The 27,963-nt window shown below is 36.0% G+C and overlaps 1 protein-coding gene and 1 long non-coding RNA gene across 17 annotated transcripts in view; one reads left to right on the forward strand and one right to left on the reverse strand.

Annotated features, from left to right (window-relative positions):
- Positions 1-2,547: 2,547 nt before the first annotated feature.
- On the reverse strand, positions 2,548-27,300 carry SLC35B3 (solute carrier family 35 member B3). 12 transcript variants are annotated; one of them, XM_073005641.1, is made up of 13 exons: positions 27,193-27,280; positions 26,831-27,006; positions 26,143-26,188; positions 22,211-22,334; positions 21,299-21,592; positions 19,352-19,473; positions 13,953-14,107; positions 12,214-12,321; positions 9,059-9,156; positions 6,861-6,953; positions 6,338-6,449; positions 4,367-4,436; positions 2,548-3,168 (listed from the first exon to the last, which is right to left on the reverse strand). In XM_073005641.1, exons 5-13 carry the CDS (start codon positions 21,497-21,499, stop codon positions 3,018-3,020), a joined length of 1,110 nt encoding a protein of 369 aa, XP_072861742.1. In that variant the 5' UTR covers positions 21,500-21,592; positions 22,211-22,334; positions 26,143-26,188; positions 26,831-27,006; positions 27,193-27,280; the 3' UTR covers positions 2,548-3,017. The 12 variants fall into 12 exon arrangements, with proteins under 12 accessions (XP_072861742.1, XP_072861744.1, XP_007971929.1 ...); XM_073005643.1 differs by lacking the exon at positions 26,831-27,006 and having other exon boundaries at positions 27,193-27,283; XM_007973738.3 differs by lacking the exon at positions 22,211-22,334 and having other exon boundaries at positions 9,059-9,123; positions 27,193-27,283.
- A 100-nt stretch (positions 27,301-27,400) lies between these two features.
- The window catches only part of LOC140708818 (uncharacterized), a 357,070-nt gene continuing 356,507 nt past the window's right edge, over positions 27,401-27,963 (forward strand). For all 5 annotated transcript variants that reach the window (XR_012089023.1, XR_012089025.1, XR_012089024.1 and 2 more), the window contains exon 1: positions 27,401-27,927. This is a non-coding gene — a long non-coding RNA (uncharacterized lncRNA). The remainder of the gene's footprint in view (positions 27,928-27,963) is intronic.

Raw genomic sequence — 27,963 nt, forward strand, 5'->3', positions numbered from 1 at the left:
GACAATGGTCAGCCAAACTCCTTGTTATGCAATGTGGTTGTACTGAGAATTCTGGCTTGGCTGGCTTACCTCTAGGTCAGTCTTAACATAGTGATCCGCAGAAGCTGGCCAGTTTCTACTGTTTTTGTTGTTGTTGTTGTTGTTGCACTGAATATTATGCCATAAAACAAAACACGATATGGCAGAATTTAGAACATCATTGCTCCAGAATATTTTTGATCTACTGGTGCTTGTTCTTTGATTAGTCTTGCATGACAGATATTTACTGAGTACCTACTGACAGGCACCTAATGTAAACACAGCTGAAGAAATTGTTTCTATCTACATACTGCTTAAAACAAACACATCTACCTATATTGTAATGTCTCAATCAAATGATCTCACAAATTCTTTACTTAGAAACACTTTCTTATGCGTTGTCTTAGTTTGGGCTGCTCAGGTTGATACCAGAAAGCACCATGGGCTGGGGGTCTAAGACAACAGAAACTTATTTCTCAGTTCTGGAGACCGAAGTCCAAGACCAGGGTGCCATCATGGTTATGTTCAGGTGAGGGCTTTCTTCTGGGTTGCAGACTGCTGACTTCTTGTATCATCACATGGTGTGAAGAGGGCAAGAGAGCTCCCTGCGGTCTCTTTTATAAAGGCACTAATCCCATTCACAAGGCCTCCACTCTCAGTATACTTTCAAATGTTGATTTCCGTTACTACAGAAATCATTCCATATTTCAGACTATTCATTACAAATTAGTGAGGTGAAGTTTACTTCCAACTAATGGCAAATGACAAAAGAAATGGAGTTTAAAGGGTAAGACTGGCAAGCAGTGATTTTCAAACAGTGCTAAATTGTTTAAAATTGAAGGGTGGAATGATGTTGATAATAGGGAGAAAGAGGTAAAATATTAGGGAAGTGTAGAGGCAAAATAATGCTTTGATAAGTCAAATTTATATTTTATCAAAGATCTGAGAAAGTTGATAAGGTTTTTTTTCAAGCACAAATTCTTTTTTCTTAAAAGTTTACGGCAGCATAATGAAATATGCTGCCTTCTATCTTAAGACAGGAAAAATTTAAAATGATTACCACTAGGGAAAAAACAACAACTGTATTTTAGCAAATGGGCAAATGAAAACCAGTCAGAATTCCTCATGCTGGACCCCTCCATGATACAGGCTCTGTTGTACCTGCATATGCATAAAACAGGTTAAAGCAGCCATCAGAATACAACAGAATTTTAAGAATGAGAGTAACTATTCCAAGTATATTATACTTACAAAATATAAACAGTGTCCCCAAGAGCACTAAGCTTTTTAAACCAATATTATTTATATTGAAAATGAAGAATAACAGAATTAAAAAAAAATACAATAGAAGCAATTCTAAAAATCACTGCTAAAAATAAGTGCCCAAATCTTTGAATTTAGACTCAAAACTATACATGCAACATTGCTATAGTCTGAATATTTGTGTCCCCCTGAAATTCATATGTTGAAATCCTAACTCCCCAAGTGATTGTATTAAGTGGTGGGGCCTTTTGGGAGGTGATCCGGTCATGAGGGCAGAGTCCTTGAAAATGGGATTAGCACCCAAGGGAGCTTGGCCCTTCATCATATAAGGACATAATAAGAAGCCTCCTGCTATGAACCAGGAAGCAGGCCCTCACCAAATCTGTCAGCACCTCCAACTTGGACTTCCAGACATCAGAACTGTGGGAAATAAATTTCCATTGTTTACAAGCTACCCATTCACGGTATTTTACATAGCGGCCTGAATGTGCTAAGGGAGAAAATATTGTCCCAATTTGCTAACTCTACTTGTGTTTCTTAAATTTATTCTATTTTGTCCTCAAACTTTCAAATTAAATCTCACTTTTATGGAAAAAACTAGGATAATTTTATAATTATTTTATTATAATTTTGAGACATCAATTACTTTTTCTTCAATTAAAAAAAATCCAATCATGAATCCTTTGGTATTACTTGGGCAAACTGTAGCAAATGTTTCTTATGATACATACTTCCACGATGCAGAATGATGTCTGTTTTTACTACCTTGCCTATATTCTACATAAAACTTAAAGCATGTCTTCTCTGAAACAGTGGTCCCCAACCCTTCTGGCAGCAGGGACCAGTTTCGTGGAAGACAATTTTCCCATGGACTGGGGCAGGGGATGATTTCAGGATAAAACTATGAAACTGTTCCACTTCAGATTATCAGGCATTAGATTCTCATAAGGAGCGTACAACCCAAACCCCTCGCATATGCAGTTCCTAACAGGGTTTGTGCTACTATAAGAATCTAACGCTGTCGCTGGTCTGACAGGAGGTGGAGCTCAGATGGTAATGCTAACTTGTCAGCTTCTCACCTTCTGCTGCGCAGTCTGCTTCCTAACAGGCCACGGACCAGTACCAGTACACGGCCTGGGGGGTTGGGAGCTCCTGCTCTAAAGAATAATTTTAAATGAGAGAAAACTCAAGTTTTAAAGTGCATGTTAAGCCTTACTCCAACTTTCATTTCTCTCTTTATAACAAAATTCTATTAACACATCTTGAAAAAAGATCACAGAATAATTTTATTTATAATGAATGTTATTCTCTCCAGACTTCAACTCATCAGTTTACTCTTATAACAGAGAATCAATTTAAATAACACCATCAAAATGGAATGAATATAAAACAATCTGCTATTACATATCGATTTCTTTGATATGTCATAATTATAGCCAGTTAGTCTTGCAACAAGTGGTCCATTTCCAGTGAAATTCTTAATAAAATGCTAGGAATTACAGTCCTTCATATTGACATTTTATTGTAAAGCATGCTAGATGCGGCTGTCTTGGTTGCTTTGGAAGTCAGTCAAACAAGTGCTCTGAAGAAAAGGCTGACACCGCAAACAACTTCATATGAAATCTATCCACAAAGGGGATAGCAGTGTCTCCAGATCCTTTGGTTTTTATCAGTCCCTTTGGAAAGTTAATTGATTGTTCCCTTAAAATTCTATTTTAAATAGGACAAATCACTGTCTATACAGTTTGTGCCAGCGTCCTTGACTTTCTTGCTTCCACTGATTTGTTTATCAAATCATACAGTGATGGTAGTCTTACTTTATCCATATTTTTGCTGTAAACATTGAGAAATATACCAAGGACAACTAAGAAACCAGACCATACATACCTAAGAGAAAGAAATAAGGAAAAAAATTTTAAAATTAGCAAAATAACAATCTACTGTTAACCACAGAATTTGGTAATTTGTCCATAATAAATCTTCAGTGAAGTAAAATTCTGCTATTCTACAATAATAGCATTAAAATAAAAATAGTATTCTTAGATGAGATTAGATAGAATCCAGTATCTTTTATTAATACATATTAATACATTGAGTATATATAAAGATATTTTATAAAAATTTATATGACATAGTTCATTTGAGCTTTGGGGATAATAGTATATTCAAAGTACAACCTCCTACCAAAAGTCTGAAGAGTACACTTAAAGCATTGGATATGTATATCTACCAAAGGCCATTTTGGGAATTAAACTCAGCTGTCTAACTCGTTGTCTCAGTTGGGTAGAATATAAAGGAATAAAAAGAGAAACATCCCTGAGAAAGTAGGGGAATCATTATAATTATATTTATGTATGACATAATACTATTATGTATTATACCTAGTACATACAGAAAGAAAAACTAGTTTATAGACAAATAACAATCTGTAATACATTGATGGAAATTAATTTTATGTTTCCCTCTAAACTTACAGATTGTTAAGATTTTGGTCTGAAACTTCACAATCCTGACCAATGTAAGTTTAAATGATGCTAACGTCAAACAAACAGTAAAGACAGTAAATATGATAGTAAACACTTTCGCACACACAAAAAATACAAGCTAAGTAAATCTTTGGGATGTAACTTACAGAATACTTCTCGGCCTTAAATCCTTTGTGGAAACAGGCATCAAATAAACTAATACTTTTTAAAAGCATGTGCTATACATACGTAATTTATATATTTGCAGTAGGGCAAAGGGGAATCTCTTAATCTCAACAACGTACACATCACTCACATTTACTCATAATGGAAACAGGTCACATTTGCACTGGACTCTGGTTAGGCAATTTAAGCATAAAAATGATAAATTCAAAATAATAAACTACCGATATTTCCAAAATAGCAGAAGACACACTGATAGTTAAGAGACCAAGATGACAAAGTTTCTTTATAAAGCATAACAGGAAAAAAAAAAAAACACATTAATTTATATAAAAATAAATACACTTACTACAAAAAAGAAAAAGTAGGAAAGCTGAAATTAAGATTAAGAGGAAATGTGAAACACAGTACCTGAAAGCTGAGTAAAAAGTACTTACTGAAATGTGAATGGTTTAGCAAAGAATATAAACGAAAGTACAATGGTCATTGCTTTTCTTCCTGTTGTCACTGTAGGAGCAACAAATTAGTTTAGAATGTGCCTATTATCTTGACAATATTTTAGAAATCATTTATTCAGCAAATATTTACAGAGCTGACTATGTGCCAGAATCTGTGTGAGGTGCCAAAGTAACAATGGAAAGTAAAAAACAACCAACCAACCAAATGCACAAAAGTCACAGTTCCCTGTTACTATGGAGTTTAGTCTTGTAGGGAAACAGACATTAAATAATTAATACAGTTAAATGTTAAAGTATAACTGTAATAAGTACTTGATGGAGGCCATGGTATTATGTAGCCACAGTAAGTCTTAGAGAAAGGTTTTCCTATGGAAGCTATGATTAGCTAGAGGCAGGAGTTATTCTTTAAACACAGTAATCTAAAGGATATACTCATATCTTAATAGGGGTCATCTCTGGATAAGACTATGAGTAATCATTACAATCTTCTTTACACATCTGTATTAACTTTCTCCTGTCCTTTGAAGTACTACACTTTGAAGTCTGCCGTAAGGCTGGAAGCCTTCCTCCCTGGTCCCAGGCAGAGCGGGGAGATCTGCACAGATCTCCATGACAGCCCTTTCCTCCTCACTGCACATCAGTTGCCGTCTTCCCACTAGACTACGTGCTTTACTTAGTTTCTTGCCTTATTCATCTGTATATTCCAAGACTCTACAGTTCCTGGCACTTAGTAATTTATGCATGAATGAATGAATTCCAAAGGAAGAAGCTGTTCTGGAAACATGCCAGAGTCAGATTCCCAATGTCTATTTTCATTTCTATAGTAAAAGGACCCGTATTTTAAGCTGGGTATATGTTCCGCTTCTCCTGCTACTATGTTTGGTCATGTGTCCAGGCTGTGGTGAAATGTGAGCAGAATTGCTGTTTCTCGGAGTATGACTTTCAGGATTTTCATCTTCTCTTACTCCATCCTACTGCATAGCATGAGGATGAAGATGACACAGCGGACAGAAAGAATGTGGGTTTCTCATGACCAGGGAGTCACCATACCAGCTTAGAGGCAGTATAATGTATGGTGAAGAGCACAGGTGTGCAGCCAGACTGCCATCACTGGAACCTGGCTCTGGCTGACTATGAGACAAGTCACTTAACCTCCCTGTGCCTCAGTTTATCCATCTGTAAAATGGAACAATCATAGTGCCTAATTTATAGGACTGTTGTGAGATTAAAAGAATGGTGTCTGGTACATACTAGGGATCTATACGCATTAGCTATGATTATTGCCAACTCTGGCTTTCCTTTACGTGAGAAAGAAAAACTCCTGCCTGCACCTCTAAGGCAAAGGCTGTACCTTAGAGTTTTGGCAAATGACACAGGTGACACACTGACTCATCTGTTCCTCTCACTAGGCAGTACACTCCTCCAAAGCAGAACAAATACAACTGATTTTTCTATAGGGCCAAGCAAAGACCCTGCACAGAGCAGGGGCATAGTGCTTACTGGTGAAAACGGAAGCTAATCTGCTTGGTGTCCTAGAAAATGTATACATGAAAGGCCTAAAAAGTTTATTTAAAGTGTACCTCTCATACTTGAAATGCAACAAAATTGAAATTTTCAGTTATAGGTTAGAAGAATATAAAGGTAGTACTTTCTTTGGAGGTCTTCATCTCATCATAATTTTATAGAAAGTTCTTTTAATGCGTTTAAGGGTTACTATTCTGATAAATGTATATGATTGATTTTAAAATTAAATCATCAAAATAAGAAATTAAGACCAAAAATAATTTTCTTTAGCATTATAAAGAAATGCCATAAGCCAAAGAATAAATTAGTGAAATAGGATAATTTTCTTTTTAATGTAAAGGAGATGTTGCCCTTATGTTTTGAAAAAGAGCATCAGAGAAAATGTGAATGCTTATTTTATAACCAAAGCAAGTAAATCCCTCCTACCTGTTACAGCAATAAGTGCACCAAAAATTTTAATCAAAGCCAGAACAAAGGAGATTCCAAAATATCCAGTGAGGGAAAAAAGGAATGCATAACCATAGGTCCGAATTGGATTCTGCAAAAAATAAAAAAGCCTGTTAGAAAAATGTGAAACAAACCCCGAGGTATTACAAATACAATAAAACTACAGATTTTAATCAACTTCTTGAGCAATAATAAGCTGTTTGACAATGCAGTCAAGCAAAAATTCTTATTTTGATTTAATGAAAAAATAACGTTGAAATTAAAGATCCTCAACTTTTCTACATTATGAACAGCTTAAAAATCAACTCATAGGGTACAGCAAGGATAAAATAAATTTAAATATGAATCATTTCATTTCTGAAATTAATTTCTGATTGGCATATATTAAAGGAGGTATCATTATATCTATGATAGCCTCTTGTGAACAAGGAAAATTAGAAATATAGAAAAAATTATTTAACAGAAGATATTTATTTGTTTTTAAATTGTGATTACTGTTTACCTTTGCACAGAATGTTACTGCAGGGCCTAATCCACTAGTGCATGTCAATCCCAGTAAAATGTATACAAAACCAATGGAATACGAATACAATACCTAGAGCAGATAAAAATAAAGAAGAAAAAAGTACTATCAAACAGAAAGTAGAAGACTAAAGGTTTTAACTCTATGGCTCAATTAGGTCTGCAGAACAAACATTTTGAAAGAAACATTATCATTTCAATATGGCCTAAATTTCCAGAAATGACATTTGATTCTAATGTTTTATAAGTCTATGCCTCAATTTTATGTCCAAAATAACACCTAGTAATATTAATCCTTTCATATATGCTTACATATTCATTTTTTTCTAGACAATCACTGAAATCAAACCAGATTTTCATATTAGAGTTCTAAAAAAAATACTTAAAGAAAACAAAAAGCTTTAAAGCTACTTATAAAACCTAAAAAAATCCAAACATTAAGTTCTAAAAGACATTAAAATATAATGAAAATAAGCAGTATATGGCATATCTACTGCTTAACTTCTCTATTTTCCAACCAACCTTTTAATCCCAATTTACTATGCTTTTCATAAACAGAATCAGCAGCAGCAATAGCAGCAGCAGCAAAGCTAAATATCTGCTGTGTCAGGTACTGTGCTGAAGCTCGGTACGGATTATTCCACTTACTTCTCACAACCATCCTAGAGATGGGTATTCTTAGTCATCATAATCCAATTTCCAGATGAAGAAACTATAACTTACAGATATTAAGTAATTTTCCCCAAATGAGTGCTAGTAAAGCCAGGATATGAACTAAGCTATCTTATTCCAGAGCCTACCATCATAACCACTGCATTATAGTAACTTTCTAACAACCTACACTCCCTCAATTCTCTCTGCGCCCATCCTGACCTTATCTACAACGAGTAGTGATGATGAAGAAGAAAATTCTTAACCAAGTTCCTGTGTTATTAGAAAGTACTTAAGTTGCCCCATTCTGTGTCAAGAAAATAACAGGAAAGAATAGTCCTCTCTATCCTTAATTCAGTATGCTCTTTCTGTCCAGCAAGGTGGGTGGTTATAAAATTAATGTAAACACACACACACACACACACACATACAGACACACACACAATTTTCCTATATAAAAACCAGTTACAAGATATACAAAAAGACATTATTTGCAAAAAACACCAGTTACAAGACATACAGAAAGATATTATTTGCAATAACTGCAAAAAGATGAAATAACTTTAATAAGTTATTATTAACAATACCTTTAATAAGAAATGTGCTGGATTTACATGAAGAAAACTTTAAACTCTAATGGACATTGAAAAAAAGACCACTTGAGTAAAAGAAAAGTCATACCTTATTCTTGGACTGAAATAATCAAGATGCCATTCTCCCTAAATTAATTTATAATTCAATGCCATACCAATCACAATACCAATGGAATTTTTAGTTTATTTGGGACTATAAACACCCCAGAATAACTACGGGTAGTAATATTCTGCAAAAGAAAAGGAACAATGGTAGCTAGTCCTAACAGATAATAAATGTATGATAAAGCTGCTGTCATTATATGTACTATTGCAAAAATAAATTCAAATACAATTCTGAATGCCACACTAGAGTGTGATATGATAAAGAGGGCATTTAAAATGAGCTGAAAGTGGATTATTCAATAAATGATATTGGAAAAAATGGGTAGTCATTTGAAAGAAAAGTTCTTTTTAAAAAGTTTTAGATTGGATCAAGGGCTTAATAAAAAAGGAAAACACAAAACTAGTAGGCAACAGGGATGAAATGTTCTAAATCTCAGGGTTGGGAAAGCTCTTTTCAACCATGATACTTAGCCAGAAGCCAGCAAGGAAAAGACAAACTGGGCCATATAAAAATTACAAACTTCTACATGGAAAAATACTACCCACTAGAAAGAGATAAGAGAAATGACCTAACAAAAGATTTTATTTTAATACATAAAAACTAAATCAATGAGGAAAAAATTTGTTAACTATGCAACAAGTGGTTAGCACTGCTAGTTGTAGTTTTAGTTTTTACTTTCCTATAATGTTTGAATGTATTACTTTTATAAAAATGACCGCTTAAAAATGCAATGCCAGTTATAATGATATTATAATTATTTCATCACATTACGTACATCACCATTGTTTAAGTCTGTCTAATTTGAAGAAAAAGCACTAGAGTATTTACCATTTCAGAATTAGAAGCATTATGAAGTTTCATAGCTTTCTCTTGAACATTTCCAATGACAGCATCTGCACATAAGGCCAGGGAAATAAGCACCACACCTTCAAGAAGGTATTAAAAAAACAAAAAAACCTCCTTATTTAAACGTATGAACTATAATCAAGCTTTATCAGAAATTTCATTGGTCTAAAAAACAAAAGCAGATCTTCAACCATGTTTGTTTGGTAATCCAGAATATTCTTATTCACAATCAGGTGTAACAAGTACAAAGGTGATGATATTAAAAAAGATACACTAATAAACTGAGTGAGTTCTGTCACCATTATCACATTTCAATAGCGTATCAAATAACAGTTTCACAAATATTCCACTAGTCTAATAGTTCCACTAGTTCTGAAAGTGTAGAAGAAACTCTTAGGATATCTGTCTATTGGGATTGGTGGCTAGTCAGTTAATTAAAAAAACAAAACAAAACAAAACAAAAAAAACAGATGAAGAGAAAAGCCATTTTTGAAAAACCCTATTATTACTAAAATGTTTAATTTAAATCACATAAACATGCACGCAGCTGTCAGGGCCTTTTTCTTTGAGCATGGGTCCTGAATAGAATTCCGTATTTTCTCCTTTGTATAAACACGCTAATAGCACACACTTTCCGTGATTTCCAAGGTGTTTTTGTTTAAAAGTGCCCTGCAGAGTACAGAATCCTTTCCCATGTTTATGAGCTTCCCTCCATTATTCACAGTGGTTTTACCCACACCTCATTCAATAGTGATTTTATTGCTTGTCAATCAAGTTGTGTCAGTTAACTCAGTTTTCACAAAAACAATTCTTTGTTCATACTCATTTTTGAAAAACTTAACACTGAGTTATGACATAATTATAATAAAGGTACAACTGACATAAACAAATCTGAGAGTCAACACTATTCATTCCTGAGAAGCATCAAGTGCGCGTGTGTACTTGGGAAGCAGGCTAGTAACTGACAGTGTCTAGGACGCAGGGTCATCGGTCACTGTGCTTTACAGAAGGAGTCAAGAGCAGTCTTAGTTGTATCTATGAGTCTGATGGGGTGTAGAGAAATTTTTTCTCTCCTTTTGTTAATGCATAAGCAACCATAGGTAGCAGAAAAGTGTATGGACACACGTGTATGCACCTCAGTCAATTAAGATTTAAGTTTTTATACTTATTCAACTTTGTATCATCTAACTTCTGATATATATATATACACACACACATATACACTTTATATATTCAAAGTTTTATTTGTATCTATCTTAAATAACCATTTTAACAGTTAACCTCCTCTCCTTTAGATAATATATTCTAATAGATCAGAATAGGGATTTAAGTGCTCATGGATTATTCTTAATGATGAAGTATGGTTGGGTTCTAATTCTCTACAAAAATATGTCCATGGAACTCAGACAGGGTTAGCACTTAAGTTACAGTGAGAAGGTACAGAACCACTGGATTCAGCTCTTTCCATCGCTGTCACCATCACCACGCCCTCTGCCATCCTGTGTATGTAATTTCCCATTCATTATTCCTTCATCTCAGTCTGTCCTCCCACTATCTTTCCATGTGGGGAGTTACTATTCTCTGTTTTATGGGTGAAGCACAAAGGGGTGTGGCAATTTACCTGTGGCTATATTTTTAAGTAATTCAAATAGAATTTGAAGCCACGTCTCTCACTGCTAATTTGGTGCCTTCTCTAATATTGCCTTTTCATAAGTACAAGAGTCACTTCTCTCAGTTTTCAAGTATAATCTTCCTTGAAGCAATCCTGAAAGATCTAGACCATGGGTCCCCAAGCCCCAGTACCTGGCCTATCAGGAACCTGGCTGCACAGTCGGGGATGAGCAGCCAGTGAGCGAGCATTACCGCCTGAGCTCTGCCTCCTGTCAGATCAGCTGCGACAGCAGATTCTCATAGAAGTGGGAACACTACTGTGAACTGCACATGTGAGGGATCTAGGTTGCACTCCTTATGAAAATCTAATGCCTAATGATCTGCGGTGGGAGAGTAGTTTCATCTGAAACCATCCTCCCCCACCACTCCCTGTTGAAAAACTGTCTTCCATGGAACCAGTCCCTGGTGCCAAGAAGGTTAGGGATTGCTGATCTACACCATGTTAGAAACATCTGCAACTATACACTTTCTCTAAGATCAAGCAGTGAGTGAGTTCTGGTAGGTTCTACCAGAACCTTGGGGTTGCTAAAGGGTTGCTCCAAGATGCAGAACTGGTTACAGTTAAATACATTCATTCAGTTTGGTTAACCAGGTTAGTAAGTAAGATTGACAACTGGTAAGAGGTTCGGATTCTTAGGAAGAATAGTGAAGCTGATGTGAACGATGTTTTTCATTATGTAATAGTTTGGACTTTTTCTCAAACATACTTTGTACTTGCTGATGTTATTATGATTATTGCTGTTCTCTCAGTTTCTATAGAGTCCCAGATATTTTAAATTCTATTTTTGTCAGATTAGGAGATGGAATGTCACCAAGTTAGTCTTATTAGTAAAACTGACAATACTGCATATATAAACACCAAAGTACCCCCCCCAATTTCTTTTTCAAAGAAAAATAGAATTCTGATACTTAATTCTCATTTCTAAAAATACTGCAATAACTAGTCTGCTTTTGAAAACCCTAAATTTAATTTACAAAATTTCACACAGTACACTATAGAGAAAACTTACTTACAGTAGAAACTTCAAGCACTTTAAGGTAATGTCTATATTTATGTTAAACTGTTTAATATAACAGCACAGCATACCTTTCCTTCTTTAGCTAAAACAGTTACATGCAAATGTGCAAGTTCCAAAGTTTTTTTTCAAATGATAGTTGAAAACAATTACTACTGTTATTCCCCTATAACTCATATGTGTATTTCCAATTCAGCTTATCAAAGATTTTGACTAGGCAAATAGCATCCTCTCCTGTCAAAATGCAAGCACACTAAAAAACAAACAAACAAATTGCTTTATCTACAGAGCTGTGGTACTTTCACCACACCTTATATGGAAAGTCCAAAAGCTTTATGTTAGATATGAAAATTGCAGCTGTCATACTATCATTTAAAATGCTTACAAAATATTTGAAATTCGTATTCTAAACTAAAATGCCTATAAAAGCTAGAAATATAAATTGCTTACCTGTCAGGTTGAAATTTGGTGCAATTGTGCTGTCAGCAAGGGTAAACCATATCAAGCCAAGGCTCATACATATGGCAGCAGACACATCTGCAACATTATAACGCTTTCCTGTATAAAACAAATGTAAGTCGGCTTCATTATGCAAATACCCACCCAGCTTTGTGTTTGCTCTAGGTGTTAAGTAGAACATGGATTCGTTTTTTTATATCCAATGCCCAAAACGTGAACACTTAGGTCAAAGCAGCAGACGGTCACAAGAGGGCTTCTGAAAACTACCAATGGGAAGCAATATGTCCCTATACGTTAGAAACAAGAGCTACTTTATCTGGTATAATAGTGATACTAAAATACATACTCTGGCAAAAACTGACAGCAAGAATAATGCACATCCACAAACATTTAAAAAATTTCCTGGAAATTTAGTGCCTATTTTACTTTATGCATAATAAAAGGTTACGAATTTTCTTGTAGTTTATAAGTTTACAAAGTAACCAGACTAATGAATCTGGTTACATAACTAAGTTTGCAAATATCATAATGAGATTAACTTCCAGGCAGGTGAAAATTATTTTAATATTGCCTTATTTTAAAAAAAATACAGTATGACTTTTTTGTAAGGTTTATAAGGACAATATTATATATGCCTAGTCAGTTGGGACAATAAATGTGATTTTTAATAGGGATTGAGGTTAATTATTTTTTCCTACATGAAGTTATCCTGAAGTGATACGTGAAGTAGTTGAAAACACTTTCATTTTTAAAGGCGTATTCTGGGATGGTATCTAATGCATAAATGAAATCAGGCTGTATAAGAACTTCAGTGACACAGAAACACCCGACTATTAAAACACGAATATTCCTGATGACAATTAATAAGAACAACAGAAGCTACTTTCACTGTTTGTTGCTATCACTACCTCCTCTTTTACTCCTATTTCCACAAAACTCGTCACTTAGCTGGGGCTCTAAAAATCACTAAGCCAGCAGGGTTGGTAAAAATGCAGTTCTGCTCAGATTAAACTCTACTTCAATATGAGAACTGCCCATGGACAATGGAGGTGAAGTGTGCAGCCCTGGAGAGTAGAAGAATGAAGGAACTGAAAAAAGGGACTTTTCCACGTACTTCTGAGCTAGACTTTTAATACGTAAATATAGTATTGCTGGAAATGTGGTAGATTCCAAAATAAAATAATAAAACGAAGTATTATCTTTTCTTTTTCTTAAGTCCTAATTACTGACTTCAGACACTAAGGCATATCAGCGTTTTTTTTTTTTTTTTTTTTTTTTGAGACAGAGTCTCGCTGTGTCACCCAGACTGCAGTGCAGTGTTGTGACCTCGGCTCACTGCAACTTCTGCCTTCTGGGTTCAAGCAATTCTTCTGCCTCAACCTCCGGAGTAGCTGGGACTACAGTTGTGCACCACCACGCCTGGCTAATTTTTGTATTTTTAGTAGAGACAGGGTTTCACCATATTGGCCAGGCTGGTCTTGAACTCCTGACCTTGTGATCCGCCCACCCTGGCATCCCACAGTGTTGGGTTGGGATTACAGGCGTGAGCCACTGTGCCCGGCCATCAGTGTTTTTAGAATACCTTATTTTGGTAAGACATCATTCAGAATTGTTACAATACCTAGAATGCTCATTGAAAATATAATAAAGTTTAATGTTTTTCCTAATGCTAGATGCCATAACATAGCCTATTAGTTTTAAAGAGTATAAAAAACATGTAATTACTATACCTTGAATAAAAACTCCTCCTAGCATAACAGGAATCAATTTGCAGCACTTGAAGATGACTTGGGTAGGGTAATTCAGGTAGCCCAAGGAAGTGTTTGATAACCCCATAGTACCCACAGTTAGAAAAGCTATTATCATGTAGGTTTTTCCTGGTATTCTGTAAAAGACAATTTTTAAAACCTTCATTTTGGGACCCAATTCATACTACTAAAAGATAATGTGTTCACAATGTGTAAATGTCTAATTACTTTTCTAATTTCTGGTTACTATTTCTGGAAATATTAGTAAAAAAAGTTTATAAAAATAACAATTTACCTTTATTTAATCAATCATAAATGAGGCCACTCAATTACGTAAAAAAGAGTTTAGATTTTTACCGAAGGTATAAATGTTGACAAAAGGGTTTTTTTGTTTGTTTGTTTTTTTTAAACAGCAGTTCTAGCCACAAATAAAAACCATCTTAACCAAAGTTAGAAAAAAAGAGCTTCTTTTTTGTTGTTTGCTTGAGACAAGGTCTCGCTCTGTTGCGCAGGCTGGAGTGCAGTGGCACGATCTCAGCTAATTGCAACCTCTGCCTCATGGGTTCAAGAAATTCTTTTGCCTTAGCTTCTTGAGTAGCTGGGACTACAGGTGTGCACCACCATGCCCAGCTAATGTTGGCCTCCATAATGGTAAAAGGTACTTTAACTATTTTAAAATGAATTTTTAACTCTTGAATTGTTGTTCTGTTTCCTAATGTTTCCATCTAGCATTAGGAAAAATACATCTATCCATTCTGTTAAAGTAACCCAAGAAGAATTTCTCTAGGAAAAGTTCATGTGGTTTAAAACCCTAGATATAATTTTTATTATAATATCTTATAGATCATCTCTCTGTATTCCATGTTGTAATAATCAACTTTTAAGATGAGGTATCTGACTCTCTCCTCATGATTTCAAGTCTTTTAACTTTGGCTCTATCTAAAGTTCCTAAAGGAGATTCTTAATTCAGCATCTTCAGAATTTTGAGCCATTACTGTGAGCATATGCTCACTTTGACTAGATATTTAATGGTCTAAACTAATAATCTTGTACGCTGGTATGATGAACACAAACACAATGAGGCACTATTCATACTGACAATGCTGGAGAGTTAGATGTAATTTCCATTTTAGAATTTGTGTTGACATTGAAATTAAGGCAACAAAATTCCTCATCTTTTATATGGTTAGATATAAGGTAAAATCATTTACTAGAAAAAGTCAATTAAAATGCATCATTTACATTTTGATTCTGAGGGTTTTTTTTTCTACTTAAGTACTAATAGAGTAGTTAACCATGAAAATCCACGTGGGCACAACTTGGCATGCCCATATGCATCAATGTAAATGTGTTCATGACATCCATGGGGTTTGACCCTCACTGGCGTATCATCAGTGACGGTGGAGCACCACTTCTCCAGGTAAAATGAAAAAAGTCAAGGTGGTCAGATTTCCTCAAAGATAAATGGCAAATCATTGGCAGAGAATAAAAATTCAAGTCAGAAAAATTACAAGGAATGAGTAGAAAAGTAGCACGGTACAGGTAGAAAGAAAACCAGCCTGAAACTCAGGGGAACCAAATCCAAAAGTAGCTCCAAAAGGAGCTCAAAAAAATTCTCAGCAGTCCTCTAGGTCTTTGTTTTCTCATTGGTAAAATGAAGAATAATATTAGATTTGATCAGCTTGCCTCCAGAATATTCACTATTTCTATTTTATTTAATATGTCGATTGCTTGCTTCCTTAGAAATGGGGAGAAACATTTTTTTGAGACCAAGTCTCGCTCTTGTTGCCCAGGCTGGAGTGCAGTGGCGCCATCTTGGCTCAATGCAACCTCCACCTCCCGGGTTCAAACCATTCTCCTGCCTCGTCCTCCTGGCTTTTTATATTTTTAGTAGAGACGGGGTTTCACCATGTTGGCCAGGCTGGTCTTGAACTCCTAACCTCAGGTGATCAACCTGCTTCGGCCACCCAAAGTGCTAGGATTACAGGCGTGAGCCAGCGCGCCTGGCCGGGGAGAAAATTTTAACTTTGAAAACCTCTTCAAGACAAATCTGAGAGCTCTCCTTAATTAAAAACTCATAGTAATTAATAATAACGTTACAAGGTATTCTTTGATGAAAAATAATTAGCAGTACATTTAGGATATTACAGTTAATGATGTACTTTAGCATGCATTACCACATATGATCCTCAAAATAAAATTTAGAGTATTATAGAAACTTCTCTGAGGTCTTGACAGATGTAATAAGACCCAAGTGCCAAGACCCAAACCCATGTGTCTAACTCCAAATTCTCAATGAGTATTGATGTACTTATTCCAGTATGTCGGTATTTATATAAATTAGGAAGAAGAAAAAAAATAACAACAGCAAAGAGCTCAGCTAATTAAAGGTTTGAGTAGCAGTACCATTAAATAAATTCAGATATGGGTGTATATGCAGAAATAAATTCAGAAATAAATTCATTACATTTATTATAAATACATAAATTCTTCTCCCAAATTGTTTCACTTACAAATTATTATTTTTTAAAAATATGTTATGGTCATGTGATTTAAAAGTTGGGATAAACACGGCTTGAGGCCCCCTCCCCTCTCATCTGGGTAGCTTATAGGGAGGTGTTTCTCTCTGAAATGTAACAGGACATGCATCGTCATTGTATCATTTTTCACGTACAAAGACAGTATTCCTGTCTTTTACCTTAGAAGCAATCTTACCTTAGAAGGCCCAGTAGTTTGCAATAAGTAGTGAATCATCATCAAGCTTCCTTATGTATTAGTCTTGACAGATATATTTAATTACTTCCTATTCTATCACCTATGGCTATTCCCAGTACTCCTCTAGGTCTTTGTTTTCTCATTGGTAAAATGAGGAAGTTGGATTTCACTGGCTTGCCTCCATGATTCTATCATGGAGAATCATGATAAAACAAAAAAATAACGAAGATGAAACTCTCAGGTTCAAATATTTTTACAGTAATTCCTACAGTAATTTATTGGCAATAAAGACAAGTTGAGAGGCAAAATTAGACCCATGAAGAAACCTATAATATAGATTTAAATATGTAAAACTGTATTACCTTGACACAAACTTCAAAACCGTTTTATGATTAAAAAAAAAAGCTGCACAATTTTTGAAATCTTCACTAAAGGATTAAATATTTGTATAAAGGTATGTCAGTATTACAGTCGTTATTATATTTAAACTGCCCAATAGATACATGATATATACACACATTAGGGTATGACAGAATAAGCACACTTCTTACATTAACCAAGAAAATTTTATATTCAAATTCTTAACCACTTTCTGTTTGTAATCAGAGACTAAGTTTTATTGCATATTGTTCTATATGTCATTAAAAATGTATCAAGATACTTCTCAAATCTAGATGGTTGCTAACTGAAATGATATTGTCAAACAAGCACATTTGGTCTTGATGAAAAGGAATGATATATATTTCTCTAATACTTAAGAATGCAACCTCAGTTATTGGACATCTTATGGCAATGTCAGCTGGGGCATATCCCACAAAAACTTCACATTCTAAAAAAGCATTATAACAACAGATGCAGACTTGGTATCCCTCATCCAAATTGCTGGGGACGGACTAGAAGTATTTCAAATATCAATTTTTTTCAGATTTTGGAATATTTGCGTCTGCATAGTAAGGTATCTTGGGGAATGGGACACAGGTCTTACTATGAGATTTATTTATGTTTCATATATACATTATACATATAACCTGAAGGTAATTTTACAGAACATTTTTGATATGGTTTGGCTGTGTCCCCACTCAAATCTCATCTTGAATTGTACTCCCATAATTTCCATGTGTTGTGGGAGGGACCCAGTGGGAGATAATTTGAATTGTTGGGGGGGGGTTCCCCCATACTGTTCTCATGGTAGTGATTAAGTCTCACAAAATCTGATGGTTTTATCAGGGGTTTCCACTTTTGCATCTTCCTCATTTTCTCTTGCCACGACTGTGTAAGAAGTGCCTTTTGACTCCTGCCATGATTCTGAGGCCTCCCCAGCCATGTGGAACTGTAAGTCCAATTAAACCTCTTTTTCTTCCCAGTCTCGGGTATGTCTTTATCAGCAGCGTGAAAACGGACTAACAGTACATTGGTACCGGGAGTGAGGTTGCTGAAATGAGACCCAAAAATGTGGAAGCAACTTTGGAACTGGGTATCAGGCAGAGGCTGGAAGAGTTTGGAGGACTCAGAAGAAGACAGGAAAATGTAGGACAGTTTGGAACCACCTAGAGACTTGTTCAATGGCTTTGGCAAAAAAGTTGACAGTGATATGAACAATAAGGTCTAGGCTGAGGTGGTCTCAGATGGAGATGAGGAACTTGTTGGGAACTAGAACAAAGGTGACTCTTGTTATGTTTTAGCAAAGAGACTGGTGGCATTTTGACCCTGCCCTAGAGATCTTTGGAACTTTGAGATGATTTAGGGTATCTGGTGGAAGAAATTTCTAAGCAGCAAAGCATTCAAAAGGTAACTTGGGTGCTGTTGAAAGCATTCCATTTTAAAAGGGAAACAGAGCAAAAACGTTCAGAAAATTTGCAGCCTGACGAAGCAGTAGAAAAGAAGAACCCATTGTGTGAGGAGAAATTCAGGCTGGCTGCAGAAATTTGCTTAAGTAACAAGGATCTGAATGTTAATCCCCAAGACAATGGGGAAAATGTCTCTAGAGCATGTCATAGGTCTTCATGGCAGCCACTCCCATCACAGGCCAGGAAGTCTAGGAGGAAAAAATGGTTTCGTGGGCTGGGCTGAGGGTCATTACGCTGTGTGCAGCTTAAGAACTTGGTGCCCTGCATCCCAACTGTCCCAGAGCTGGTCACGGTGCACATTTAATATAATTTTGTGCACAAAACAAAATCTGTGTTAAGTACTTATGTTTGGAAGTTTCCACTTGTGTCACATTGGCACTCAAACTTTTCTAATTTTGGAGCATTTCCAGATTTCAGATTTTTGGATTAGGGATGCTCAACCTGTACTGATACTTCATTTCACCACTGTGATGTTAGTTGCACTATAAATCAGTAACTGCACCTATTTCAGCAGAATTTATAAAAACCAAGTATGTACATCATGTTTTTTATCATGTTTTAAGAAGATGTAACATCATAAGTTGAGCTTAAAGCTATTATTTTTTTATTTTGTAATACTGCATTTAAGGAGAGACTTCATTTTTTCCAGTGTATAAATGAATAAAATGTATTTAGTATTATTAAGTTGGTTATACTGACAAGAGATCATGCTTATTAGATATTTTGTTAATAGAAGTATAAATTTCATGCATATTCAGTATGCCAAAAAAATTCAACTAATACGAGTGAAATATCAAAAAATAAAAACAAACCACATACCTCCTCCTTTTGTCCTGAATAAGCTGAAGTTCTATTAGGCCAAATATGGAGTAAAAGGCAAACTGCACTAAGGTAAGGTACCAGCCATAGGACTTAAAACCCTCCACTGAAAATATTAATTCCTGTCAAAAGACACATGAACACTGTTAAGTCCAAGGCAGCACATTAATTTCCTAAAAATAAATTCTTACAAACACAACATTTTTAAAGAAACCAAGCCCCACCTCCAACAACAATAAAATGTCTCTAATTTTAGAGAGGTCAGAAGCTCTTTCATATTGATAGTTATTTTTTGAAATTCTTGTGCCATAGATGATATAAACCTTCTTTTAGAGGAAATGGTTAATTTGCCTAAACATATTATAAAGTAATATTTATTATCAGTCATTAATAAGCCATTCTTAACAAGTCACTAAGAGGTATTCTAATAGTTATCTGGTTTTTTTAATTGAATAAATCAAATTGATCAATAAATCAAATCGAATAAATGAAGTGTATGTATGAATATGCGTACATCTATTAAAAAACACTTCATTACCAAACCCCATTTTCTCTGAACTATTTTGGTATGTGATTATATGTAACAATAGCAATGTCAGTTTTCACAAAATGAAAGTGGTTAAGTTATAAACACATAATTAGCAGGGGTTTGTGTAACTTAAAAAAACTTTGCATAAACCAATTATAAACTAAAATACCTGATTATTTAGATATAATGTATTTAATGAAACTTACAGGGCAAATTTCAAATTCATTTTCCATTGCAATGGCTAACTCTGTTCCCAAGCTATTTTGGTAACAGTGGTATACTGAAGAAAAAAATGTTTCTAAAATGTTTCTCAACAAGAAATTCTAATCTCTATTTTTAATTGTTCTTCATTGTGGCATCTCAAGTTTTATATCACCTACTAGTGGAATATCAGTTATAACTATTAAAATTTATAATTCGTTTTTGTTTTACATTAACATTCTTCATAGCATTCTTGCAAGTTAGCTAACTAAAAAAGTCACAATTCCATGTTCACTTACATTTCCCTTGATATTTCATCTCTACAAGACAATGAAAAAGAATACAATTTTTAAATTCACTAACTTTTTAGTATTAAAGAATACTGGAAATATTATCTGTGTTTTAAGAAAATACATCATTTTCCTTTCCTTGAATTACAAAGGCTTTCTCTTGTTATGGGAAAATATCCACTAATTAAATGACCATTAATATAATTAGAACCCATTCCAACATCCTGTTTTCACTAGCCCGGATCCTCACCCATCCAGCCCATGTCTTTGAAGGTCAGAAATTTGCTCCTGGCCAAAGGTATACAACTTCTCCAAATATAATGTAAATGTGAGACAAATTGTTGCAGTGTTAGAAATGTTTTGTGCCAGCAAAAAATCACAGAACAATAAGATTCTGGCAAAGTTAGAAGACAAAGCAAATAAGAATGAGAATATAAGAGGTGTTTAAAAAAGAAATAATTCAAATATTATAGGATTAAACAGATACCTTTAGAAAACCATAAAATATCCTGATATATTTTTGCAAGAATGAATCTTTTATTATCGAGCTCCAAGAATCAAGTAAACTACACTATCATTCAATAATGTTCCAAGATATCAATCAGAACTTGAATCATTTATTTCTCCTGGAAACACATGGTTGCAATTATTACCTACATTTTGTTAAATATTTAAAAATTAATTTTCATAATTACAATTTTTCAAGGTAGTCTCTACATGTGCCTCCTCCCCACTTAAAATATTTAACTCTTGAATTTTGATCTGTTTTCTCTTTTAAGAAGCTCTTTTCTACTACTATACTAAAAAATTCAAATTTATGAATCAGCCAGTATCCTTTAAGTGACTATCTCGGGCAAAACTAGTAAGTGCCCATACTGACTGCAATTATTATAAATAATTAACATATTACAAACATAACTTTTTTACCTGTAAATACCCATAAATTAGGTAAAATACAAAAACTCCAGCAACACATATGAAAAACTGAGTAAGTTTGTTAAACTTGCTGAGATTCATGCCAAGCACCACGATGTCATCAATTGACTTGATGTGTGGTGACATTGTTTGGGTTTTGGATGGCACAGTGATAGAAATATATTTCCTGGAATTGTTGAACTTGAGATCCATTGTTATTTTGCTGCATTCAATGCTTTCAGAGTTATCTTTGTTGGTTTCCTCGACTCTTTTGTTCTCTATGTCTCCTGCTTGCTGTGTCAAGTCCTAGAGAAGGAAATAAGCAAGTAAAAGAAAACATTTAGATGATAAAGTTTAATCCTCCAAATAATATTCCAAATCATACTTAAAAATTATACAAATGTCTGCTTCTCTCTGGATATTAGTATATTAATTCCTGTATTCTAGGTTCCAAACCACCAAAAACAATATGCCTACAATCTTTAAACAATTTGTCTACTCATCTACCGCTGATAAAGATTAGTACATCACTAAACTGAATATAAACCATACTTACTTCCACAGCAACAAAAGCTAGTATTTCATCAAAGAACACACCTTTGCGTTATATATATAGTTGATGCATAACATCTTCAACATTAAAGTCAATCTTTATTTGTAGAAGAGTAAAAACTAAGTAATTCTCCTTTAAATACTAAGACAATTCTAAGATATATTTGCTAATGACATTTAAAAAATAAACTAAAAAACCAAAGGCTGGGTGTGGTGGCTCATGCCTGTAATCCCAACATTTTGGGAGGCTGAAGCATAGAGATTGCTTGAGACCAGGAGTTCAAGACCAGCCTGGGCAACATAGCAAGACCCTCTCTCTACAAAATAAAATAAAATAAAATAAAAAAATTAGCTGGGTATGGTGGTGCACACCTGTAGTCCTAGGTACTCAGGAGGCTGAGGCAGGAGGATCACTTGAGTCCAGGAGTTTGAGGCTGCAGTAATCTATGATTGCACCACTGCACTCCAGCCTGGGCGACAGAGCCAGACCCTGTCTCTAGAAAACAAATGAAAACAAAAACAAAAACAAAAACAAAAACAAACCCCAAAACTAATGTCCTTAAAAAGCTAGATTTATCACAGACTACAGAAAGCACAATATGCTTCAGCAGTAGCATCTCTGAGCTTAAAAAATATTTTCTTCCTCTGGAGCAAACCATTTTAATTTAATTTACATTCTTCTGGGATGTAAAAGGCTGGAGAAAATATGTCATTTTTTGTCAGTCTAAAAAAAGTTATGAAGCCACCAATTTCTCTTTGGATTTATAAAAACTGAAAATATGAACTCCATGTAAAGACTGAGGAAAGACTGAAGAATTATGACAAAGTACAGAACAAACCTATGTAAAAGAAGTTATTTTCTTAGAAACGACTCATCTGTTTTTAATTCCAGTGGGAACAAAAATTTAAACTCTGCAGCATAAAGAGAAATAAGAATAATTTTGACAGTGTTTTCCTTTGGTAATTTTTTTTTTAAACTGTTACCAAGATGGTTTAAAATGGCCAAAATTAGAGTCGCCTCTTCATGATCACTTCTAGTTTGCTAATTTACAGAGGTTAACCAGGTCATCCTAAGGAATTAAAGGAGGGGTCAAGGATCTGAATATCACTTGTAACTAAAAACACGCAGTCACCACAACATTTTATAGGGCATCTGCCATATTCCTAAATAGAAAAGTAATTCCATGAAGTTTACTGCGTTTCTCTTGTTTATTCTTCGCTTTCCTTTGCTCTTGCTACCCACATTATGTTTCAATCACTGTCATTTGTAAGACTTTTTATGTAATCTCGCAGGACATCTTTGAGATGTGACTTTCTTTTAAAACCATGCTTTAAATTACCTCTCCTAAATATTTGGTCAAATCTGTGCTCGAATCTACATTCAAAACGAAGAGACGAAAACCTTAACAATTTACTCTTTTCTCTGTGTGGGCATAGATACAGAGTACCATTCAAATAAACCCGGCCTCACATAGGTTTCTAAGTTTGCTCTCCCACCACTCTCAATAAAGTCGTAAACCACCCATGTTTCATTCCTGAAATACACCAGGGACTTTCAAACACCCCTGCCTTCTGCTCATGATGTCCTTTCAGTCTGAGGTCTTCTTAAGGTCAGGTTTGGAAGTTCAGCTTTAATATCCTCTCCTTTGTGACACCATCACTAATCCCCCCAGTTATTAGAAAACAGAACTTGAAAGGCAAGATTCAAATCTTATTTATCTCTGTGTCCTTGACACCTGGCATATACTCTGACGTGATATTCAGATGAACCAAATAAACTGATCCTTTCTCTTGACACCCTCAAACTTCAGCTTGCAGTCACTCACCTTCTGCTTGGGTATGATTTTTGAAATGGATGGTGGTACTGGCAAACTTTATCAGTAAAACTGAAAATATTATAGAAAAAGAGTGGGGAAATTTACAAACAATGCTTATATATTTACACATACATACAGAATAAATAAAACTAGAAAATATCTTTCCTGCTTTTATTGGCATCAAAACATTTCTCCAGAAGGTCACGCTTTCCCAAAGTCACCTTCTTCTGAGATGTTTGCAATTTAGAAAACTGCCAAGCATACTGTAATGACTCAATACAATTATACGTAATAGTATAAGAAAGCAGTATAACATAATGCTTTCCCCATGCTTTGGAATTTTGACAGATATGAGTTCCAGTTCTGGCTTTGCTACTTATTAGCTGAGAAGCCTTGGGCAAATTGTTTAACTTTTCTGAGCTTTAGGTTCTGTACCTTCAAAAGTGGGGGGAGTTAACAATGTGCTTATCACAGGATTTTGGTCAGGACTGTATGAAATAAATGTAACATTGCCTGGCATATGACAGTACACAAGTGTGTTAGTTGTCATCCTTCAACTTTTTAGAAATATTGCTAGGGTGATACGGTGTGCTCAAGATGACTCACCCCTCTGATGTGCAGCTGGAAATATAGACCTGAATTTCCAAGGCTGCCTTCTCTCCTGAGATCCAGAGTTCTATGTCTAAATGCTTCTTTGATACCTCCACGCATAAGCTCTGCTGGCACCTCATATTTAAAATGGCCAAAGCTGATTATTTTCCCCTCAAAACAAATCTACTGTTGGTTCCTATATTCCCAATCTCACTTAACAGTACCTAGTATGAAACACAAGCTAAAAATCTGGGAGTTATCTTAACAATCTTTGCTTTTCCTCACGTTCTATACTTTGCCAAGATTCGTGTTAACTCTACATCTATAACTATATCTAAAATCTGTTTCGGACCCTACTCCATCAGGCAGCCATTTTCTCTTGCCTAGATTACTAGACTGTTTATAATCAATTTTTCCCTTTCTGACCCATCTGTCGCATGGCTCAACGTGAAGCCTGATCGTGCTGCATCCATGAATAAGGCCTCGAAGTTAAAAACAAGTTGATGTCCTGGACCCTAATATCATATTATACTTATTTTTCAAATTCCTAAATTATAACGGTATAGCTTTTTTGTTTTTATACTTATTTCTCCTAAAAGTCTATGAAATCCTTAAGGCAAGAGGTATCTTCATATGATGTTCTAGCACATAACAAAAATGTAAGATTAAGTGAAGGACTCTACCGCTCTTTAGCAAGCATCATTTATTTATTTATTTATTTATTTATTTATTTAGGGATGGAGTCTCCCTCATCACCCAGGCTGGAGTACAGTGGCGCAATCTCGACTCACTGCAACTTCCTCCTCCCGGGTTCATGCCATTCTCCTGCCTCAGCCTCCCGAGCAGCTGGGACTACAGGCACCCGCCACCATGCCCGGCTAATTTTTTGTATTTTAAGTAGAGACGGGGTTTCACCGTGTTAGCCAGGATGGTCTTGATCTCCTGACCTCGTGATCTGCCCACCTCAGCCTCCTAAAGTGCTGGGATTACAGGAGTGAGCCACCGCGCCCAGTCAGCAAGCAACATTTATTTAATCAACATTATTCAGCTCCTTTCCAACACTTTACCACTTCTAATACACTTCTTGGCAACTTTATGTGCTGCAGATCTAGGCCACATGTGCAGAATGAAATCTCTCTAGCACTGTCTTTTCTACATGTGTGCCAAAATACCGACATCGCTACTGAAACTCCCCACAAAACATTTCAAATGAACATGAAAATAAATTTGCTTTTCCTTTGCTTGAGGCATCAGTCTCATAAAACTTGTCCACCAAAGCCTTGCATTTAGAATGCTGTTTTATTAATAATAACATCACTAGTGAGAAAGTGTGACTGATGAAGACCGCTGATATCTAATAACTGGGATCATTGGGGAATGTTTGCCATATCCCTTCCACTTCAAACATTAATGATTGATATTAACCATCATCCAAAAAAAAATTGTGGTGCAGGGGGCAAAAATGAAGCATGGAATTAAAATTAGTTTTCAGACTAAATGATCAAGATTGTACTTTGCTTTTGAAGCTCACAGTAATCCTTGAAACTAAAAAATATATATACATACATTAAAAAATCGCAGGTGTGTATCATTGCCTGAGACTTCTTCCTAAATTCAACAGATAATCAACTTCAACTGCTAAAATGGAATAAAAAGGTACCGTTTCCGGCATACAATGTAATTTAAAAATTAAAATTAGTGATAATGTTGAGTTACAATGACCTATTGAAGTCACAATTATTTGAGTTTTTGAGTTTTCCAATCTGAAGGACAAAAGTCCCACACCAAACAAGGTAGAATATGGAAAAAAAATGTCATTACGGTGTCATTAACCTGAAAAAACGTGATTTTAACTATATTTTGCCACGCTCAACGTTACAAATAAAAGAATCTTACCATGCCATTATGCCTTGATTAACTGCGCTCCGGAATCAATCATGGCCTATGGTGTACGATTATAAAACAGAAAAAAACAACGTTCCATCTCATTTCTTTGTACAAAGGTGGAGAAACCCTGTGCTAATTTTTGAAGACTATTCTTTTTTGCTCTCCCCAAGAGAAAAAGTTAACACTAGGACTTAATCTATATATTAAGGAATTACGTAAAAATAACGCTGTCTAAATTATTTTGAAATGCTGGCTCTCTTCCAAGTTCCAAACTATCTCAATTTGCTTAGAAAAATGCTCAACTGAAAAACAGTTCTAGCCTTCTGATATCCTAATGTAGAAAAATGCAGATACTCAACACTTAAGATTTTGTTAGCACACCAAATCATTCCATCTTTTACTTTCAATATTCCTTAACAAATAATAAAAAGACGGGAGAGAAAATTCAGTTGCAAAGACTGGAGGAAACCTGCAGAACTTCTAGTGGAAGTTTATGCCATAAATTTAATAGCCCAGCCAGAACAATCACATTCTACAGAAAGCCAAATGAAGATAAGGGTATCTTGGAGTGCCCCTACTTAATAAACACGGAACCAGGAAATAGTTAACTGCAAAGACAGTCTAGAGGTATCCAGGTGACTGACAGTTCTCCAGAGACCCCGAGAACAGCGTAAAAGACCCCTTGAGGTCACCTCACCCCTGCGAGTCCACGGATTGGGATCTGAGGGAGTTCTCGCCAGCCCGAGGGCGAGAAACGGGCGAGGAGGTACAGATGCTCCTCCCTGGAAACCGCCCGGCTGGTTTCCGCTCTTTAAAAAAAGGGAGTCACCCGTTCCTTCCATCCCGACCTCATCCACTCCTCGAATGCTCCTTCTGAATGAGGAAGATGGACAGTGTCAAGGTTTTCTGGAGGAGAGGAGATCTGGGTCCCAAACACAGGAAAGGCCCCGAAGGCACGCGTACCCCAAGGCCGGTATGTCACCCGGAAGGGTGACCGCAGCCTGGGTGGCGCCTCAGCCAGACGGAGCATCTCCCCCTCCCCAGGTCCGTCGCCATCACCTCCTCTTCCTCCTCCTCCTCTCCCACTCCTGCACTTTCCACCTCGGCGGTCGCCTCCCCGGAAACCACTCTCAACTCCGGCGCCCGCGGGACACTTCCGCCTATGTGTCCCTGCGCGCGTGCGCAGACGCGTGGCCCCGCCTCCTGACAGGCCTGTGGCTGCCGCCGGCTTGTGCGCCGTTACCTCCCGCGCATGCTCTATCGGGTAGAGACGCAAGGCAGGCACTGCCAAGGTGGCCCGGCGGTGCGAGGGTCACCTTTCAGCCCTTACCTCTACCCGCTGAAATGGAGTAGGGCGGTGAGCGCCGATCTGCTGGAAAATCTCGTTATCCCATCGGCGCTCTGCCTGCTCCTGGCTTCCAAGCCTCTGAAGTCCCCCGGATTTCAGCTGCCGGCTACCCCCGAGCCCGTGGTGCCCACGAGTGGCGACTTTACGTCAGCGGCCATGGGCTGAGATTTGAACGCGACCAAGTGGAGAATGTTGGAGCCAGATTTCAAAATCCTTGACTTCCTTATTCTTGCTACTTGATGTAAATGAGATACGGCAAAGTCACAGTACCTGTTTTTATGTGTTTGCCGGATTCACACGGGCTTCTCCGGTGAAGATGGGCCGAAGTAAAACTTGTGTTGCTTCTGACGTTATTACTCATCCTGTAGCTGCAGCAACCGTGGTCCTTGCAACCTCATAAAAATGTTGCCAGCATTGTTTTGATAGTGCTGCTTAATTCTTGGAAGGTAAATCTCAAAGCTTGAGGACCAGCCATCAAAATT

The sequence above is a fragment of the Chlorocebus sabaeus genome, chromosome 17 (genome assembly GCF_047675955.1).
Source record: "Chlorocebus sabaeus isolate Y175 chromosome 17, mChlSab1.0.hap1, whole genome shotgun sequence".
Lineage (NCBI taxonomy): Eukaryota > Metazoa > Chordata > Mammalia > Primates > Cercopithecidae > Chlorocebus > Chlorocebus sabaeus.

Coding starts and splice junctions, on each gene's coding strand:
- SLC35B3 (XM_007973735.3), bottom strand. Junction 14,108..19,351: donor ATTCAGGACAAAAGGAGGAG/GTATGTGGTTTG, acceptor TGTCTTTTACAG/AATACCAGGAAAAACCTACA. Junction 6,954..9,058: donor ATGCTTCTAATTCTGAAATG/GTAAATACTCTA, acceptor TATCTGCTCTAG/GTATTGTATTCGTATTCCAT.